Source organism: Scardinius erythrophthalmus, assembly GCF_964197995.2.
Source record: "Scardinius erythrophthalmus genome assembly, chromosome: 6".
Taxonomy (NCBI): Eukaryota; Metazoa; Chordata; class Actinopteri; order Cypriniformes; family Leuciscidae; genus Scardinius; species Scardinius erythrophthalmus.
This window is the reverse complement of record NC_138226.1, coordinates 5482523-5501547: the sequence shown is the minus strand read 5'-3', so window position 1 is coordinate 5501547 and position 19025 is coordinate 5482523. Positions and strand designations below refer to the sequence as shown.

General features: G+C 38.1%; 3 protein-coding genes across 3 annotated transcripts; 2 read left to right on the top strand and 1 right to left on the bottom strand.

Annotated features, from left to right (window-relative positions):
* Positions 1 to 4538: 4538 nt before the first annotated feature.
* Positions 4539 to 8191, top strand: cxcr1 (chemokine (C-X-C motif) receptor 1). Its single transcript, XM_081367719.1, has 2 exons — positions 4539 to 4614; positions 5321 to 8191. Exons 1-2 carry the CDS (start codon positions 4605 to 4607, stop codon positions 6409 to 6411), a joined length of 1101 nt encoding a protein of 366 aa, XP_081223845.1. The 5' UTR covers positions 4539 to 4604; the 3' UTR covers positions 6412 to 8191.
* Positions 8192 to 9890: 1699 nt separating this feature from the next.
* Positions 9891 to 15007, top strand: cxcr2 (chemokine (C-X-C motif) receptor 2). Its single transcript, XM_081367720.1, has 3 exons — positions 9891 to 10182; positions 12055 to 12218; positions 13046 to 15007. Exon 3 carries the CDS (start codon positions 13068 to 13070, stop codon positions 14103 to 14105), a length of 1038 nt encoding a protein of 345 aa, XP_081223846.1. The 5' UTR covers positions 9891 to 10182; positions 12055 to 12218; positions 13046 to 13067; the 3' UTR covers positions 14106 to 15007.
* Positions 15008 to 16207: 1200 nt separating this feature from the next.
* LOC308692407 (UDP-glucuronosyltransferase 2A3-like) lies at positions 16208 to 18486 on the bottom strand. Its single transcript, XM_081368377.1, has one exon. The coding sequence runs from the start codon at positions 18463 to 18465 to the stop codon at positions 16906 to 16908; it is 1560 nt and encodes a 519-aa protein (XP_081224503.1). The 5' UTR covers positions 18466 to 18486; the 3' UTR covers positions 16208 to 16905.
* Between the last annotated feature and the right edge of the window lie 539 nt (positions 18487 to 19025).

Below are 19025 nucleotides of genomic sequence, written 5' to 3'. Positions count from 1 at the left end.
CTCTTAAGGGCCCACGTCAACCTAGCCCATAATCACTCATTTGTGATTTGCGCCCCTCCCATAAAAATGAAAATGCAATATTATTCTGCTTTAATCGCCCCTATCTTCAGTGGAGATGTTCATAACTGCACCATATTTCATGTGTATGATTAACTTGACATCCTCTGGGGGTATCCTCTGCTAAGTTTTGTAGAATTTCATCCATGGGGGGGTATAAAATAAATTCATTTATGTGCACATTTAGTGACTGTACACTCATCGGCCTGTAGATGGTGCTGTTGAGCGAAGGGTTGCTGGTTTAGGATGAATGATACTGTCACACACACACATGCAGGAATACAAACAAACGCAAGCATGCACACACACTGACATCCACACGCACAGACACACACATACAAATCCACATGCACACACAAACACACACGCGCACACATGTACGCACACATACATACACGCACAGACACACACACACAGACACACACATACACAAACACACACACATACACAAACACACACACACACACACACACACACACAGACAGACAGACATGCACATACTATTACTTTTTTTAGGTATATACATAAACACGCAATACAGCCAAATTACTCCACGTCATTTATTTTTGTGGAAAGCCAGTGCAGGCCTGAGCGGCGGTTATATTTTGTACCGCGATGCGGTACATCTAGTTTATATGAGTGTTACAGAAGATAACTAGATTCTTCAAAGTTCCCTTTCTGTGTTTTTTGGAAAAATGCCAGCATGCGGGTTTGGAATAACATGAGGGTAAGTAAACAATGACAAAATAGTTGGGTGAACTATTACTTTAAGAATTAATTTCTTGTTCTATCTACTCCTATTAAAATCCTATTCATTTGGCTCATTAACATTCACTGCAGAGATCTTTATTTTTGATTGGAAAGTAGCATAAACATGCATCAGCTTCTGAGGATCTTTGATGAAACTGATTATAGCCTGAGGCTGAGTTTTCAGGCAAGAATTTTCACCTCTTTCTTTTTGTTGCCATTTACACACACTGTAATCTGAGAAGGACACAATTTTCCATTCTCTGTCTATAAAATGTTTTTACTTTCGTGGAATGAAGTGGGGTTGGGATGTCTCCCTATTTACAGGTTATCACCGTTTACAAAGAAACTTGATCTTTCAACAAAATACACTTGGAAGAAATGTTGAAATCTCTGACATTTCACTGCACACAATATTTTGATTGCTGAGATATTAAAAATATCTAATTTGAGATTTTCTGCCCCTATATGGGTTATCTTGTGCCTACCATATTTTAATATGAATGCTTGAAATGCTATGAATGAACTTATATAACATTCCGATGTAATACAAACACTTTACATCTCATCTTGCATTCCTTGCCTTATTCTTCACAGAGAGACGTGTTTCTTCCTGTCCTGAACACAGCAGAAAGGGGTCTTAGTCAAAAAGGGCTGGACCAGATTCACGCTGCTTTAAATTTCACAAAGTCATCTAATTTAAGCTCATATCTCATTGTACTTGATCACATTGCTGACAATAAGGTAAATCTAAACAGAATTCTAGCACTGTTATTGTAGAATAACTTTGCATTAAGTCATTTACAATTATTACATTCAAATATTCATGTTTGGTGGGGGAATATGTATAAATATGCCTATAATACGCATATACCATTCTCAGCCTATAGCCCCGCCCCCAAATGTTTGGATTTAAATAGGCAAATGCTTAAGAGTCTATAATTGGTGTCACGTGCGTGTGCTAGAAGGAAGACAAAGACAGAAAAATATAGTTCCAGACGTATAGTTTAATAACTAGGCAGACAGGCATTAGCACAACACAACTTAACATACCGGTTACCAGACACTGAGTGATGGTGAAGGGGAAACTTGAGTACTAAATGCAAACAAGGTAACGTAATGACAATACACATCTGATGACCTCATAATGACGGTAACCAAGGAAACAGATTAGTGGTGGGAATCTAACCAAAGAAACATGTGTGACTAACCAATACAAACAGAAGGTCCATGAAAACCCAACTGAACATAAATGTGACATTTGGATCATTATTGCCGTGATTATTTGTCATGTTATATGTTTGGCAACAGTTTGTCTAACCCTAGTTGATGGAGTGTGTCGCTTTTCATTTCTTAAACAACCATGTAGGAAGACACATCACGGCCATATTCCAGGATAACAATATCAAGATTCATCAGACTCAAATTGTGAAAGAATGGTTGGGAGGAGCATTAAGAATCATTTTCAGCGTCACTGGCATGGGATGTGGACAGACTAACAAGGACGCTAAAGACCAGTTTCTAATACAATAGTGTGTCTCCTGAGGCCAGGGGAGTGAGGTTTACTTGCACTTACTAACTAGCCTCTCTTACACCTCAAAATATAAAAAACACATATTTTATCATTTACACATGAAAGGATTGCTCTGCATGTCTGTTTACATCAGTATTCATAAATGAAGGTCCAAAGATGTAAAAAAAAAAAACACTCAAATACCCAGGATATCTCCAGTTTTACTTTTTCTGCATTTAAAAATAGCCAATGAAATTAAATTGGTCGCTTCTCATGTGAGAAACACTTGTTTACAGCGTCTTCAGGACAAACCTAGTGGGACGGAGTTGCTCAATTTCCTTGATAAATGTTGGTAAGTGATGATTTGTGGCTTCACATCTCTTCACATGTGACGCATCTTTCCTCCGATGTTGAACAATCACTTCCATATTACGTATTTTAGGTTTTTCTAAATCATGTTTATCTGTTTATGGTGTTCTTTGATCAGATAAATCCTTGTCAAATAACATTCTAATGATTTATTTAAAATTCAATACACTTTATTATTTTGTGTGTGTGTGTGTGTGTGTGTGTGTGTGTGTGTGCGCGTGTGTGTGTGTGTGTGTGTGTGTGTGTGTGTGTGTGTGTGTGTGTGTGTGCGTGTGTGTGTGTGTGGGGGTGTGTCTGGGTGTGTGTGGAGATCAGACATCAGAAGAGACGTGACCGTGTGTGTGTGTGTGTGTGTGTGTGTGTGTGTGTGTGTGTGTGTGTGTGTGTGTGTGTTTGTGTGTGTGTGTGTGTGTGTGTGTGTGTGTGTGTGTGTGTGTGTGTGTGTGTGTGTGTCTGTGTGTGTGTATGGAGATCAGACATCAGAGAAGACGTGACCGTGTGTGTGTGTGTGTGTGTGTGTGTGTGTGTGTGTGTGTGTGTGTGTGTGTGTGTGTGTGCGTGTGTGTGTGTGTGTGTCTGTGTGTGTGTATGGAGATCAGACATCAGAGAAGACGTGACCGTGTGTGTGTGTGTGTGTGTGTGTGTGTGTGTGTGTGTGTGTGTGTGTGGAGATCAGACATCAGAGAAGACGTTGACGTGTGTGTGTGTGTGTGTGTGTGTGTGTGTGTGTGTGTGTGTGTGTGGAGATCAGACATCAGAAGAGACGTGACCGTGTGTGTGTGTGTGTGTGTGTGTGTGTGTGTGTGTGTGTGTGTGTGTGTGTGTGTGTGTGTGTGTGTGTGTGTGTGTGTGTGTGTGTGTGTGTGTGTGTGTGTGTGTGTGTGTGTGTGTGTGTGTGTGTGTGTGTGTGTGTGTGTGTGTGTGTGTGTAAAATTAGGTAGAAAGTAAGGTAGAACAGTTAGCCTATGTGTATTAGTATGTAGATTCAATGGGTTATCCCACCGGTCACTATTGCTGCCGGTGACATGTTTGTGAGTTCTATGACCACATTAAACAAAGTTGAGTAATTGCAAATGCATATATCAATACTAGACACCTTAAACATGATGTGTACCAAAAATCTATGTCCTATCTTTATGTTAACATACTTTACCACCCTTTTCTTTTGGAGCTTTCTTGCTGCCATCCTCTTCTCTTGGCCTAAACAGGAAGTAAACAGCTCTGGTCATGTGACAATTTACAGTAAACATGCGACACTGCACATATTTCATTGAGACCCTTTATTTTTTCAATATCTGCTGGAAATGCATTGATAGATCATTCAGTAACATTTTTATAGCCTTAGAAATTAAACATTTTTTCTCCGGTGGGATTAAATGGGTATTCACAACCAAAATAATGATTTAAAACTGGGTTTCAGAATTCTTATTAAATGGCCTCATGACTTTGTATCATAAATATTATGATTTAAGTCCACATGATTCTTAGTTTCATTTTTGGTGTTTTGATCATGTTTATGTCTGATTGAACACGAGTGAGGATCTTGTGACCATTTGAATGTCTCAAATTCCCCCAGCATACATCTCCTATCTTCTGCTTTCTTGTTGCTACATAAAAGCAACATCACCAAACATCCTAATCTTCTGAATCCCATTCAGATATTGGAGACATAAATGTGAGATCTGCTTGTCTCCTGTGAAAGGGGGAAAGATTATTCCAGATATGTCATGAGTACTGTGAATACGTTTTTGAGAAGAATCGGAGCATCTTAGTTCAGATGGTGCACTTTAGGTAACTTTTAGGACTTAGGCAAACAGGATATATCAACATCCCTTCAAAGAGTATAAAGGAACCTTCAGCACACACGTCTAACATCGTATCCCGTGGATTCTCACGTACAGCACGTACAAAAGAAGTTATGATGACTGGTAAGTCCCATATCTTAATTTTATCATTCATTTAGAAGTCAATCATTTGGAAATCTGATTATCAAACGCTTTTAAGTCGTTGACACTTAAAATGTTTATTTAAAAACAGATTGTACGTTAACATTTATATTGATGTATAGGCCTATGGGACCATTTCAGCTTTCCCTAAAAATGTTTAACCATCTTCTGCCATCATTTATTCATTTTAAATAGTCCTGCTGTGTGATAAATAAATTGTACTAGTAAACCTTCAATTAAAATGAGCTAATATACAGCATGTAATGGGCCTAAAAAGCAACATTTTAAATAGTACAAGTTTTAATAATAACAGTAAAATAGTTTAAGATAGCGTGTCACATTGCAGAAAAACATTTTAAATGTCAACTGCCCACCAAAAAATCTCAGTTAGAATATCAAATAATTAATGTATTGTTTTGATTGTTTATTTGTTTATTCATGTCTTTTTTTATTATTATTATTTTAGACATTAGAAATACTAAAAATCATTTATAGTGAATTTCATTAATAAAAACTGATGAAGAAAAAAATGTATGAATGTATGATGTTTTTTTTTTTTGTTTTTTTTTTTTTGATTTGTATTTGATACAAACAGAGTTACTACTAAACTGTATTTCTTGCCGGAATTTTTTTATTTATTTTGAAATTATTAATAATACATCGCTTCTCTATTTGTTCTTCTCTACAGATCTGAACACCTCTTATCATATGGGGACTATTTTGGACTTCAGTGAATTCTACAATGAAGAGTTCAACTATACAGAATACCCGAACGACACATTTGATGTGGATGAGAAAACGCTGCTCTGCTCCTCCATCAATATGGCGGATGCCATCAACATTTCATTCTGTGTCTTCTACGTACTCATCTTTCTGATGGCTATTCCTGGGAATCTGATCGTAGGCTGGGTCATCGGCTCTAACAGACGCTCGCTTTCTGCTTCAGATGTTTACCTGTTCAACCTGATGCTGGCCGACACGTTACTGGCTCTCGTTCTGCCCTTTTCGGCGGTTTCCGTGATCGAAGGTTGGGTGTTTGGTGATGTTTTGTGCAAGTTGGTTAACCTGGTGAAGGAAGTGAACTTCTACACCAGCATCTTGTTTTTGGTGTGCATCAGTGTAGACCGTTACTTGGTCATCGTACGGGCTATGGAGTCCAGGAAGGCTCAGAGGAGACTGTGCAGTGGGGTTGCCTGTGTAATGGTGTGGGTTTTGGGCTTTGTGCTGTCCTTGCCATCATTCTACAATGAGGCATTTTACGACAAACATTCTAAGATTATTTGTGCAGAACGCTTCGAGACGGACCACGCCGACGAGTGGCGACTGGCCACACGTATCATGAGGCATCTGCTGGGCTTCCTTCTCCCTCTGGTGGTCATGTTGGTCTGCTACAGCGTGACAGTGGCGCGGCTGTTGCGTACACGTGGTTTCCAGAGGCACAAGGCCATGAAGGTGATCGTAGCCGTGGTCGTGGTTTTTCTTCTGTGCTGGACCCCCTTCCATGTTTCCATGATGGTTGACACCCTCATGAGGGCCAAAGTGGTTCACTTCAGCTGTTTCGCACGGACATCAATGGACATCGCCATGTTCGCAACTCAAAACTTTGGGCTTCTGCATTGCTGCGTGAACCCAGTGCTGTACGCCTTTGTGGGACAGAAGTTCAGAAGAAGGCTTCTGCAGTTGCTCTATAGAAATGGACTTCTGGACCGGATCTCAGTCTCTAGATCTAGTAGGTCTTCCTCCTCTCTGTCCTCAGAAGTCACTTCCAGCTTCTTGTGAGCTACTGCCAGGCCATGGACATCAATGTATGTGAATTGCAAGAGACTTAGTGCACCTTTCCATGTTTGCTTGAAATACAACAACACTGTCTTTCCGTCAAAGAGTAGCTTTAGCTCTAATTCAAAACATCTGAACCAGATAATCAAGGTCTTCAGGACTACTAGAAACTTCCAGGTAGTTGTGTTGGAACTAAACTCTGCAGGAAAGTGGCCCTCCAGGAGCAGGATTGGAGACCCCTCTTCTAGAGATTGATTGCCATGTTGCGTTGGCTCCATCTATTGGTCAGAAAGAGTAAAATCCATGATTGGGTGAGGAATAGAAGTGGTGACATATTTTTGTAGACAAAAACCCAATAGTATTTTTTTCCTTTGGGCTGTTGGATGATTACAGAAAATAAGCTTTGTGGCCAACAACATTTATGATTCATACAACCTTTGTTCATCATGATAATCTTCACAAATTAACTCAACTTTTATGAATTCTGAAACACAAATACAATCAGCAGAAGTGAAAAGCTAAAGTTAGGCTATAAATGAACTACACTATAGTCACATGACTTAAACGCCACCACTATTAAGCTTCTGACAACTCTTTAAGGTTACGCTTAAGGAGACTAGATCGCTTTATATGATGAACAGATTTAATTTAGACTTTTATTCACATATAAACATTGATCAGCGAACAGAAACAGAAACTCAACCAAACCTGCTTGATGCAAGAATGAAGCTCATTGGTTCTTGCTGAAGCTCAAACGTGCTGCGTAACACTAGAATGAACCTCATTGGTTCTTGCTCGTCAAGCGAACATGCTTGAGCTTCCATCTACCACAACTGATGTGTGATTTGATGAATGTTTATATGTGAATAAAAGCCTAAATTCAATCTGAAGATTGAAGAAAGTCTTATGGGTTGATGAACGAAAGATGAACGAAAGTTTTACGGGTTTGGAACAACAAGAGTGTGAGTAATTAATGACAAAAATGTTCATTTTTGGGTGAAATTTTTTTCATTAAAGGTGACCCTTTAATGTCCCCGACAATTGTTATAGTCCCATTTAGCCACTTGTTAGTAAAAGCTAAAAAAGCTTTAAAAAAAATCACAAGTTGACTTTTACTGATGTATTTTGTGTCAAAGATTGAAACATGAAAACATCTTGAGCTTGTGTTCACCACAGACCTTATTCAGGCTTAGTAAAAACCCATTAAAAATAACTATTTGACTTTGGGACAATGGGACCGGAAGTGCTAGGATGATGATAACGCAAGTAAAGAAACCCACTGACTTACATTGAAGGATGGACCCGAGCCACCTGAGAAAGCATAATATCATTAAGACTTAATGGTGATGAACTCTTTTGACTTGCCAGTAAACAAACACAAGCTATTGCATAATGCTAGGAGGTTGATGTTGGCGAAATTGCTTACAACACACCACGCAAAAGCTTTTCACAGTCATGTTTTGCTCAAGGCTGTTGGTTTGTACAGTATGTGGTCAGTAAGCAAGAAGCTTTTTATTTATGAGATTATAGTCTAAAATGCACTTGATCAAAATGCATTATACTTCTTTTCATAATGCATAATGTACTTTTTTCCTCCATTAATTTTACAGTATTCTTCATTTCATTCAGGGCATTCTGGAGGGGTATTATATTATATTATTGTACTCATGAAGTGTCTATGGTGCAATAATAACAAAACCTCTCCAGGACTTAAAATGGATGTACTGTATGTTTGTTTTATATGCTCATTTGTAAGTTTAAAAAATAAAAATGCTATGAACACTCTCATGTCCCTTTAATATACCGTCAGCCCAAGCATGTTGCACAATAAACTCAGAAAGGGCGATCAGTACACACTTAATTAGGGGTTTATTTTGAGATAATGTCTCAAAAGTGGCTGTTGAGGCCACTTCTGTGTTTTGTGTCATGTGACATTTTAAATGTTCAAACATGTGACTTAATTTTTAGCTACTTTTAGATATGGTTTTGTTGGTTACAGTTTTGTTTTTATTTAATCTGCTCATTTTTATATTTTTCAGTTTTTAAAAGCTGAAGTCAAGCTGAAGTCAAAAATAATTACAATTAAAATAATTGCATTTTAGGATTTCAAAAACTTTAAGAGCTGCATGTTCTTCAGGGCTCCCAATATTTTTAACCAATGAATTTACATGACTCTTCCAATTATTCATAATTTAGGCCTACATGGATTTTTTTTTAAAGAGCTTGGCATATAGTGCAATGTCTATTTATTATAAAAAATACTGATGGCTTTTCAATTTTAAATTAATTGACATGACTTTTCCAGGTCTAAATCACACTTCCACATACAGTATATCCAGGTTTTCCAAGACTGTGTGAACCGTTTCTACATAGGCAACAAACAGATGTTGATGGGGTGAATTAAAATAAGAAATATGGTCTTTTGTCTTTTTTAAAAATCATTTTAAATCATCTTGAGGCCCATTTGGAAGTTTGCGGAGGCTCTGGTTGAAAATCCCTTTACTATATAAACTTGAAATCCTTTTCAGAATCAACAGCATTTCTTTTATCACAAACCATATTGTCTTCTCACAAAAAGAAAAACATTCAACCGTGTGAAAATGCTGACTATGGAAACGTGCCTCCATTCTGGTTAATTTATTTTAAAGGGATAGTTCACTTTGAAATTAAATTTTGGTAGCTTACCTCAAGGGCATCCAAGATGTAGGTGTCTTTTTTTCCGCAGTAGTTTCAATTTTGATATTTTTAGGTCAAACCGTTCTTGTCTGTCAGTCATATAATGCAGGTCTATGGTCACTGTCTCAAAGAGCATGCACAGGGTATAGATATATACACTAGATGTCGCCTTGGCTACGGTTTCGTCCCAATGAACTGCAGTAGCCAAGGCGACATCTAGTGAATATATCTATACCCGCCCGCGCCCTCAGATCACTTGGATGTGGCTGTGTTCAAGAGGTAACAACGATAAATACTGTTTGTTTTCTCACACAAACCGCTCGTTTCGTGTCTTAGGCCATCAATGTGTACTTACGATGGGGAATTGTTTAATTTGGACGACAGGGAATTGTTTTAATTTGGACTCTGTGCATGCTCTTTGAGACAGTGACCATAGACCTGCATTATATGACTGACAGACAAGAACGGTTTGACCTAAAAATATCAAAATTGAAACTACTGCGGAAAAAAAGACACCTACATCTTGGATGCCCTTGAGGTAAGCTAAAACATGCCAAAATTTAATTTCAAAGTGAACTATCCCTTTAAGTTAAATTAATTTGGTTATTAAATGTTATTTTATTTGATCATAGTTTTATCATTGTTTCAATAACCCTGCTCCGATTAGAAAGCGTCAATTTTAGTAGTGAATGGCTGTAATCACTGCAGCAACTGCTATGATTTGTTACATCCCAAAGAAATAATTTCACTTCTCTAAAAGGATATGACCAAATTCCCTTAAAGGCAAGTCATTTCGCTCGACGGCCATCATTCAGTCGTGTAAGTACAGCTCCTATCTCTCTGACTGGGAAAACATCAAATTCACGAAAGCTATCCACCAAGCTAACGATTAAATGTAATATTTGAAATCACCACTGAAATCTGACAAAAGAAGTATGTCTGAATTCACAGTAGGCTACTCATCGAAGGCAAAACGTTCCCGGATGACCTACTTCTTCCAGCAAGATTCTGGAGTGCGCATACGATGAACACTTTATTATCCCATGAGGCCACGGGAGAGGATTTATGAATGGCAGTGAAGCGACGCAACTGATGTTGGTAGGTCTGATAATTACCATTACTTGTTACCAAGCCATTACTTGTGCACTTATCATTGTCCGGCCTGGAGCCAACCTGGTGAAGACGTGGGTCGTCCGCCCCGTGTTGTTCCGATCTGTCTTGAAGAGGACTAGTTATCTGCCTATTTACCACGATACAGTTCAAAGAGGATTCCCTAGTCCCGTACTTACCCTTGTGTAAGTTTCCACTGAAGAGGGAAGAGGCCAGGAGTAGAAGAGGAAGTTGATTGAGTGACACGTTATTTTAAGAGATACTTTTAATTCAATAAAGATGAACTTTGTGCCCTCTATCTGATTGTCTTGCCTGGTGGTGAACTTTGCTAGCTCCTCGAAGTGGTACGGTTCATAGGGGCGGTGCGTAAAGGCCCGGTTGGCCGCCCTGGCCTGTGACACATGTCTTCACCTTCCTAAAATAATTGTCTAAAGTCATTTATTGACAAAAAGATTGTTTTGCACAAGTGATCTCCTCATGATGCTGGCCACTTCTGGTTAAATCGCACACATCCTCCGTTGAACAGATCATGCAATTCTACCCCTGTGTATATAGTGGCCAATGTCAAGAGTGTGATTTAGGCCGTTTTATTTTTCCTTAGACGAAAGACAAATGGTTAAATATATTTTAAACAAAGCAATCCTGCTACTTTTTAGCCTAATATGCTTATGAAATGTTTGTCCATCAAAAAATAGTGTAACTTTGTGTGTATTAACTATATATTTGATATTTTTATCAAATTTCCTAGTGTCCCACATTAGGAAATGTGGTTTCCAAATCCGGGACAGCATGATCAGCCTAATGTGGGACAGTACTTCAATCAGAGTCAAAAATGTGTGGTGGGGCATGGTTTGTGGGACAAACATGGTTATTTACATGGTTTTAGTCTTGTAATGCAATATTAGAATACTGTTAATGCAGATTTTTTAACAGTTAACAGCACGTTTATGAATTAAAGTTTGTTCAAGCTGTGTTTGTTGTTAAGTAAACTGAACTAGATAGTATTATCGGTCTGATGATGTTCAGTTATCCATGTTTCATCCATCCATAACCAAGAGAATTACTAACTGAGATTTAATAAAATGAGATTTTACTATTCATCAATGTGATTTTTGGTCTTTTATCATAGATTTTTCAGTGTCCCACATTGGGGACACAACTGTCTCACATTAGGAAGCTGCAGATTGTCTCAGATGACTTGCAATATGAGCACTAATATGTCTATAATTTCTCTTATGAATGGCTTATCTGAAATTTCTCTTTTGATGTGATTAGGACACATCCTGGGGTTTTTAAAATGGTATTGGGTGTGGATTTAATGTTTTGGTTACACATCGCAATATGTCACAGACGTCTGAAGTGCAAAAAATGTCCCACATTAGGGCAATTCACCCTACTCTTGTATGCAAATTATATTTTGTTCTAAATAAAAATCATAAAAAATAAGTCTTTGGTACAACACAGGGGTTTGTATCTTTTCAGAGCTACATTTATGGTTAGTTCCTACCCTGAAGCGAACCTAAAGCCTAAAGTGCAGTTTGTACACAGGTCTGAACCACTGTACAGCGATGTGTGATTCTGAACCAATGAGATTTCGTTGTGGGCAGAGCTGGCATGGAGTCGTGGTCACTACTTGAAAATAACTATTAGCGCTTTATGGACACATGCACTAGCGTATAGTGTGTATTGTGTTTTTTATATCACATAAAAGCAAGCCAGAGTCAACATGACCTACTGTGTATCACTAACTGCTAATACCTGAAGAGGTTTTAAGATGGTTTTAGTTGTCTCTCTTGTGAAACTGTGGTACTGATAATATCTGCTCTAATTTTTTTTTTTTTTTTTTGATTATTCATGCAGGAAGGAAAGGGACGTGGTAGTAATAATCAGTTGTTATCAAACCTGTCATTCTCAGAAAACTGTGAGAAATCAGTCAGTAAGTATCGGAGAATTTCCACTGAATGATCCCTAAACCCAAGATTGTCAGCCCTGAAAATCTCAGTAAAATCACAGAAGATAAAACGGTAAGAGAATAAAAATTATTAAGTGTTTGTTCAGCTTTTGGATGTTACTGTGAAATATTTCCTTTGAATTGTCGAAGTATGCTTTTAGATTTATGCATTTAAGTGTACAATATAACAGTCAAAATTTATTTATATTGCACTTTATACAATACAGATTGTTTCAAAGCAGCTTAAGAAACAAGAAAATAACAGTTAATGTTGTGAAGATCTTTGATAATGAAATTTCACAGTATCAGCTGTAAAGCAGCTCTAAAAGACAATAGACCTTATTCAGAGCAAGACTGTGAGTGATACATAAAAAAATAAATAAAAACCTGTAGAAAGCTCCTAGATCACTTATAATAATCCAATGCTCATGTTTTTTGGCTACAGAAATTTCTTGGAAAGACATTTTTGCAATGTTTTGTAAGCAGAACGATCCAAAAACGCATTAAATAACAGTACAACCCATCCCGTTCAAAATAAAAGATAGCGCTGCTGTGAAAAAGGTCTATAGTGGCAGTAGTCCATTAGTTATGAAGCAAACTCAATTCAACTATAAAGCAGCTCTTCAGAACATAATAGTGTCATTACTCAGCTCAAGTCAGTATCATGTCGATTCGGGTTTGTTCAATATACTGTAGTTTATTGACAAGCTTAATTCGGCTAGTGCATATGAGAGCTGTTAGTTTGAACCATTAAAAATGAATAGTTTACATTTAATAAATTACATACAGTGATTCACACATACTGTACAGTATATCTTTTAATATCAGTATAACATTTGATTGGTAGTGAGTCATATTTTGTACATTTCTCAATCTGAAAATGCTTTTCGTCCCCTGCAGTTGACAGCCAAACTCCTTAAACATGGAAGACCCAAACATGGAAGTTACTACTTTAGATTACATATACCCTGCATTTATGGCTCCCTGCCCGGACAACTTTCAGCATCTGAACAGCACGCCTTTGGTCCTAGTCTACATCATCGTCTTCGGCCTGAGCTTGCTGGGCAACACCGTGGTGATATTCGTGGTGTTTTGCATGGAGAACCGCAGGACGTCTACTGACGTTTATCTGATGCACCTGGCCATAGCCGACCTACTCTTTTCTGTGACCCTCCCGTTCTGGGCCGCGTTCCTTCACGCCGGCGACTGGGTGTTTGGCACCATTATGTGCAAACTGCTATCAGGCATACAGGAAGCCACGTTTTACTGCTGCGTCTTCCTGCTGGCATGCATTAGTGTTGATCGCTACCTGGCCATCGTGAAAGCAACCCAATTCATCAGCCAGAAACGCCATCTGGTTGGCATAGTGTGTGCGTTGGTGTGGCTGTGCGCCATTTTCTTGTCCATTCCCGTTATGTTGAATCGCGATGCCATCGCACCCAATGGGCAGTACATATGTCATGACAATGTGACGGTGGAAAGCATGGAAAACTGGAGGTTGAGCCTACGGATTCTCCACCACACTTTGGGATTCTTCCTCCCGCTTGCCGTGATGATGTTCTGCTACGGTTTCACCATGTGCACGCTCTGCCGCTCGCGCAACAACCAAAAGCAGAAGGCCATGCGGGTCATCTTGAGCGTCGTTCTGGCTTTTATCTTCTGCTGGTTGCCCAACAACATCACAGAGCTCTTAGACAACCTGATGCGAGCCGGCAGAATCACGGAAACGTGCAAGCTGAGGGACGACTTAGACGTGGCCTTATATGTCACGCAGGCCATAGCTTTCGCCCACTGTGCGATAAACCCCATCTTGTACGCCTTCATTGGGAAGAAATTCCGCAACCAGCTCCTGACTTCTCTCTTTAAGAAAGGCCTGTTGGGGAGAAGCGTGTTGTCGAAATATCGAGTGGGATCTGTTCATAGCTCTGGGAGCACAAGGCACACGTCAGTCACACTGTAGTCAACCGCTGTTCTCTTATGAGGGTGCAAAAGCCTTTTGCTTCTGTTAAAGAAATAGTGTAGACAAAAATGTACATTTGGTCATTATTTACTTATCCTTGAGAACAGTCAAAGGAGTGAGTAAAAAAAATGACAGATTTTTTTTTTTTGAGTGCACTGGTCTTTTGCTTCCGTGTAAACTAAATTCTTCTTTTTTTAAGTATAGCAGTTTAATTTAGAAGGTATAGACTACACCTTGTTTGTGAATCTTGTGATAATCATTATAAAAAAAAATGTTTTTGGCTTGAGGTGACATGCCACGCTTGTGCTTTTAACTCTGTGGGTTCATATCAACAATGATCTGTGAAAAACACTTTGCAGAGGTTTCAGATTCTGTCAGAACAGAATACCAATGAAAGTAGAGAGTCTTTTTTGTACATTTTTTTTTACATCTGTATTTTTACCGGTGTTGTATACAATTTTGGGTCAGTTTTACGAATTGGTTCAATTTTACGATTTTTTAAAATGTTTTTGACAAAAGCCTCTTATATGCTCACCAAGGCTGCATTTATTTGATCAAAAACACAGTTAAAACAGTACACTGTAAATATTTGAAGTTCAAAAGAACAGCATTTATTTGAAACATACATGTTTTGTTACATTATAAATGCCCTAACTGTCACTTTAAATCACTTTAATGTGTCCATGCTGAATAAAAGTCATAATTTCTTTTAAAAAATATTACTGACCAAACGTTTGAATATAGTTTGTTCTTTTTGTTGTTGTTGTTGCTTGTTTCAGGGCATGTTATCTTTCTTCTTAGCCTACTCTAATAATGTAAAAAGCAAATAACTGTGCTGATTCTGCTTCACAGCTGTAAATAAAGTTGTTTCAGTAAAAATAAAGTTCTTACACTTTTACATTAAACTCTGTTGAGAAATCAGTCTGCTCTGAGTCATGCAATGACATGATTTCACTAATGTCTCCACTTCCCCTCGACAACAAAACAGAGAGAAGTGAAGCAACCTGTTTTCTTCCTTCACAGGTCACAACTCTTAAAATATTACAACATCATGCACACACAAACTGACATACAAAAAAAAAAGTTATATTACTTTCTGTATGCCACTAAAATACAGTTATTAGATTTTATTATTTTATTATTTTTATGGATATGTCGGCTAAGTGTTAACCATGATAAAAGGACACATGTACATGTGACACGTCATCCTTATGTGGTTTGCGTAAATAAAGTCTTGAGAAATGGAAACAGGAAAAAATACTTTTGAAACACAATCCAAATTCTTAATGCTGTATCACATATAATCTTTATCCTCATTACGCTTGTTATCAGTGTGAATTAAGACAAGAAAGATCATTTGTTTAAAACCATTGCCTTGGAACATTGATAGTTATTCCGCAATAATAATAATAATAATAATAACAGTAAAATCTAAAATAACTTTAATCAAAAACTATATAACATATGACAAAGTATTGATGAATTAATAATATGGTAAACACATACAGTCTAAAAAAAATTGTTTTCAGAAAGGTACAGGATGTGGCTTCACACTTATTTTCTTTCCATTGTATCCACTGTATAAAAATAAACTGAAAGAGGGTGGCTGGGTAAACATAAGACACAAGAACATCTGCAGTAAACTTGTGGGGAGTGATATACTTGTAGCCTACTAGAAAAGGCTGCTTTAGGGCATGTCAAAGATGAAGCAGCTTAGATCTGAGGGATCAGGAGTGATTTTGCCAGCCCTTTTGTTCACTCTGGATGAGTGCGGTTCTTGGAGAGCGGGAAGGGCTGTAGTCTTCTCAGGTCTGATCTGGTAGTTGAACCAGACAGTGACTCGTCAGCGTAGCAGGCTTTCCTATCATTCGTTCCCTGGCAAAATTGAAGCAAAGGGCAAAGTGAAGTTTCATAACTATATATATTTTTAGGCTATTGTAGCCTTCTAGAGCGATGTATTTGCCTGAATTGTTTGCTTTATTTCTTATCATATCTTCTTTTTACTTTTATACTCACTATAATTATTGATCATTAAAACTTTGATAATTTTTGATCATTAAAAAGACATTTAAAAAAAAGAGACAGGGTTGTGTTTTATGTCATGTTTAATTTTATTACAGTGAAGACAATCAGAGTACATATGCACATATTGCCTGAACCACATATTAATATGTTTTATAATTTTAAATTCATGTAACACATACTGCAATGAATATATAAACAGTAGATAGTGTCATTCTTTTTTTTGTCAAGTTGAGACTGACAAAACACGAACAAGTGATATACTTGTAGCCTACTAGAAAAGGCTGCTTTAGGGCATGTAAAAATCTGGGCTGCTAACACAAAGGTCATACTAGATGTGAATCATAAACTAGAGATATCCATCACTGTGCTCTTGAGCATATTCATAACCAAAGGTTACCAATGGAAATGTCACTACTGCTTGTGTCATTCAGAATACGACTATTCAATTCTATTCACATTTATTTGTATACCGCTTTTCACAATACACATCGGTTTCAAAGCAGCTTTACAGAAACTAGGTCAAGTAATGAAAGGTGTTTGTTGTTTTCCATTTCCTAAAAATGCTTTTTAAGAAAGAAAAGGTATGACATACTGTGAAGAATGCACAGCTAAATGAGCAAGTAAAATGTTTATTATTTCCCAAATATGTTTCCCCAAGTACTCTTGTTATTAGGTGCATTTGGAGATTAGCTGAGATAGATGATTTCATTGTATTTTTAGACAAACAGGAAAGTAGGAAAGTAATGCAAGAAATGCAAATTCTAAGACCTCCTCATTACTGTTGCTTGTTTTTTGTTTTTCTCATGAATATTCTGCAGCAGAAATACTTGATAACCATATATATGATCAGGATTATGAGTGCCACAGCAGAAAGCAGGAACAGTGTGACATCAACAGAGTGGTAAGAGTACCAGGGCATTTTATGAGACTCTGTCTGCAAGTGAGCGGCACCTTTGTGCCTCATAACAAACTCAATCCAGAAGATGGCGTTGTCTAGAGGCTTCACTGGGACGTCCTTGTGAAGCCTTGAGAGCCTCTGCATGCTCTCCCGATAAGAGGGCTCATAGAGAACCTCTTTAACAGTTTTAAGAAAGAAGTCTTTATCCATTGTGGCAAAGTCTACATTCTTGGCTACACCCTTTACTCTCATTTTTACAAGATTACTGGGCTGGTCAAAAATCAGCCCAAGTCCAATGATTGGCACGCCGTGGTAGATGGCTTCTTGAACTCCATTGGTTCCTCCATGTGTCACAAAGGCTCTGGTCTTAGGATGACCCAGAAGATCATTCTGAGGCATCCAGTCCATCAATAAGGTATTGTTCCCTAGTGCAGATGGTCTCTTTCCTTTGTACCTCCAGATGATCTTCTGTGGAAGTTCTGCAAAAGCTTCAGCAATTGCCTCAGCTACATCATCAGGAAGCTGACCAATGAGAGTGCCCAGAGACATGATGATGACCCCATGCTCACCAGAGCTCTCCACAAAGTCCTCCAGGTCTTGTGGAAGAGGCTTTGATGGCTTGCATTGAAAACCACCAATGTAGATAATGTTTGGCATAGTGGGACGCGGGAATTCAAAGATAAAATCAGCTCTATGGAGCCACAGATCAGCACCCTGAAGTAAAGAAAAGTAGGATGTTCCTGGGTCAATGAACCGTTCACAAAGTGCATTATACGTTGGAGTAATCAGGATAGCTAGCAGTATTTCTGGAACGATGTACATCGCAACATTCTCCACTCTTTCCAAGAAACTCATGCGGTCTGATAACTCCACCATTGAAGCAGGAACATAAGAAAGCGGTGAAGGAGCTATTACAAAATGAGCCTCACTGTAATCGGTCCAACGGACATTGTAGACAATAGGCAGTTTAAGATAATGACCCAACATAACACCTCTAAACACGGCTGGATCTGTTAGAATCATATCATATTTGGCATCTTTTAAGGACTGCATTAGCTGCTGGTCTTCAAACATGTTGATTATTATCTTGTTTTCTTCTTCAACCATCCATAAAAAACTTTTCCACATGATTATCTCCAGCTTCAGACGAGCCCAGATCGAATCCTCCCTCATAATTCCCAGCAGTCCGGATGTAAATGTCTCGAGGAGTTCCTCACTAAATCCTCCTTCACTCTTGAGATTGATCGATGTGTAGTGTGGTGAGAATTCTTTGATGTGCCAGCTGTCTTCTATCCGAATGACTGTAACATTGTGACCTTTGGCATGAAGTGCTTCAACCAAGATGTTCATGTTGACCCAGTGACTGCCACCCACAGGACAGACAAGAACCTTCCCGCTCTGAACAACTGGAACAGTCGTCAGAAGGAGGGTTAGCATGATTGGACCAAGCACCTGAGAAACCTGTCCAGTACCTGTATCGCAAAGGAGGGAAAGAAAAGATCAAAATGAAATGTAAATAATTATGTTAAGTTAAGATAAATGGTTAAGACCAATTTCAGCATTTAAAACTATGAAATTAATTGCATTAACTCCAAAAAAAGCCAAATATTGACAGCTCTAATTTATACAGGACCCATATGTATTTCATTAAGGAAACATTTAAATATTACACAGCAATATAAACATGAATCACAATAAGAGAGACTGCATCTTTTCAAGAGAAAACAAATTCTCACCCATCATTGTGTATAATGGAAAATCTGTGTAATAGTGCAAGTATCATCCAACTGCAGCCTGTCAACATCTGTAAACAAGTGAAGGTTCAAATACTATAACAAGCTTTAAAAGGCATAGGGCATTTATCCTCAAAGTAAGTTAATCAGTGACTAACCAACAGGGGCTGGTTACCCATGAGCAAAAGTGAAAGAGGTGTAATCATTTCATTCAGATAAAGTACCTCATATCTGCATATACAGATCTACATTTTGAGGTAATCA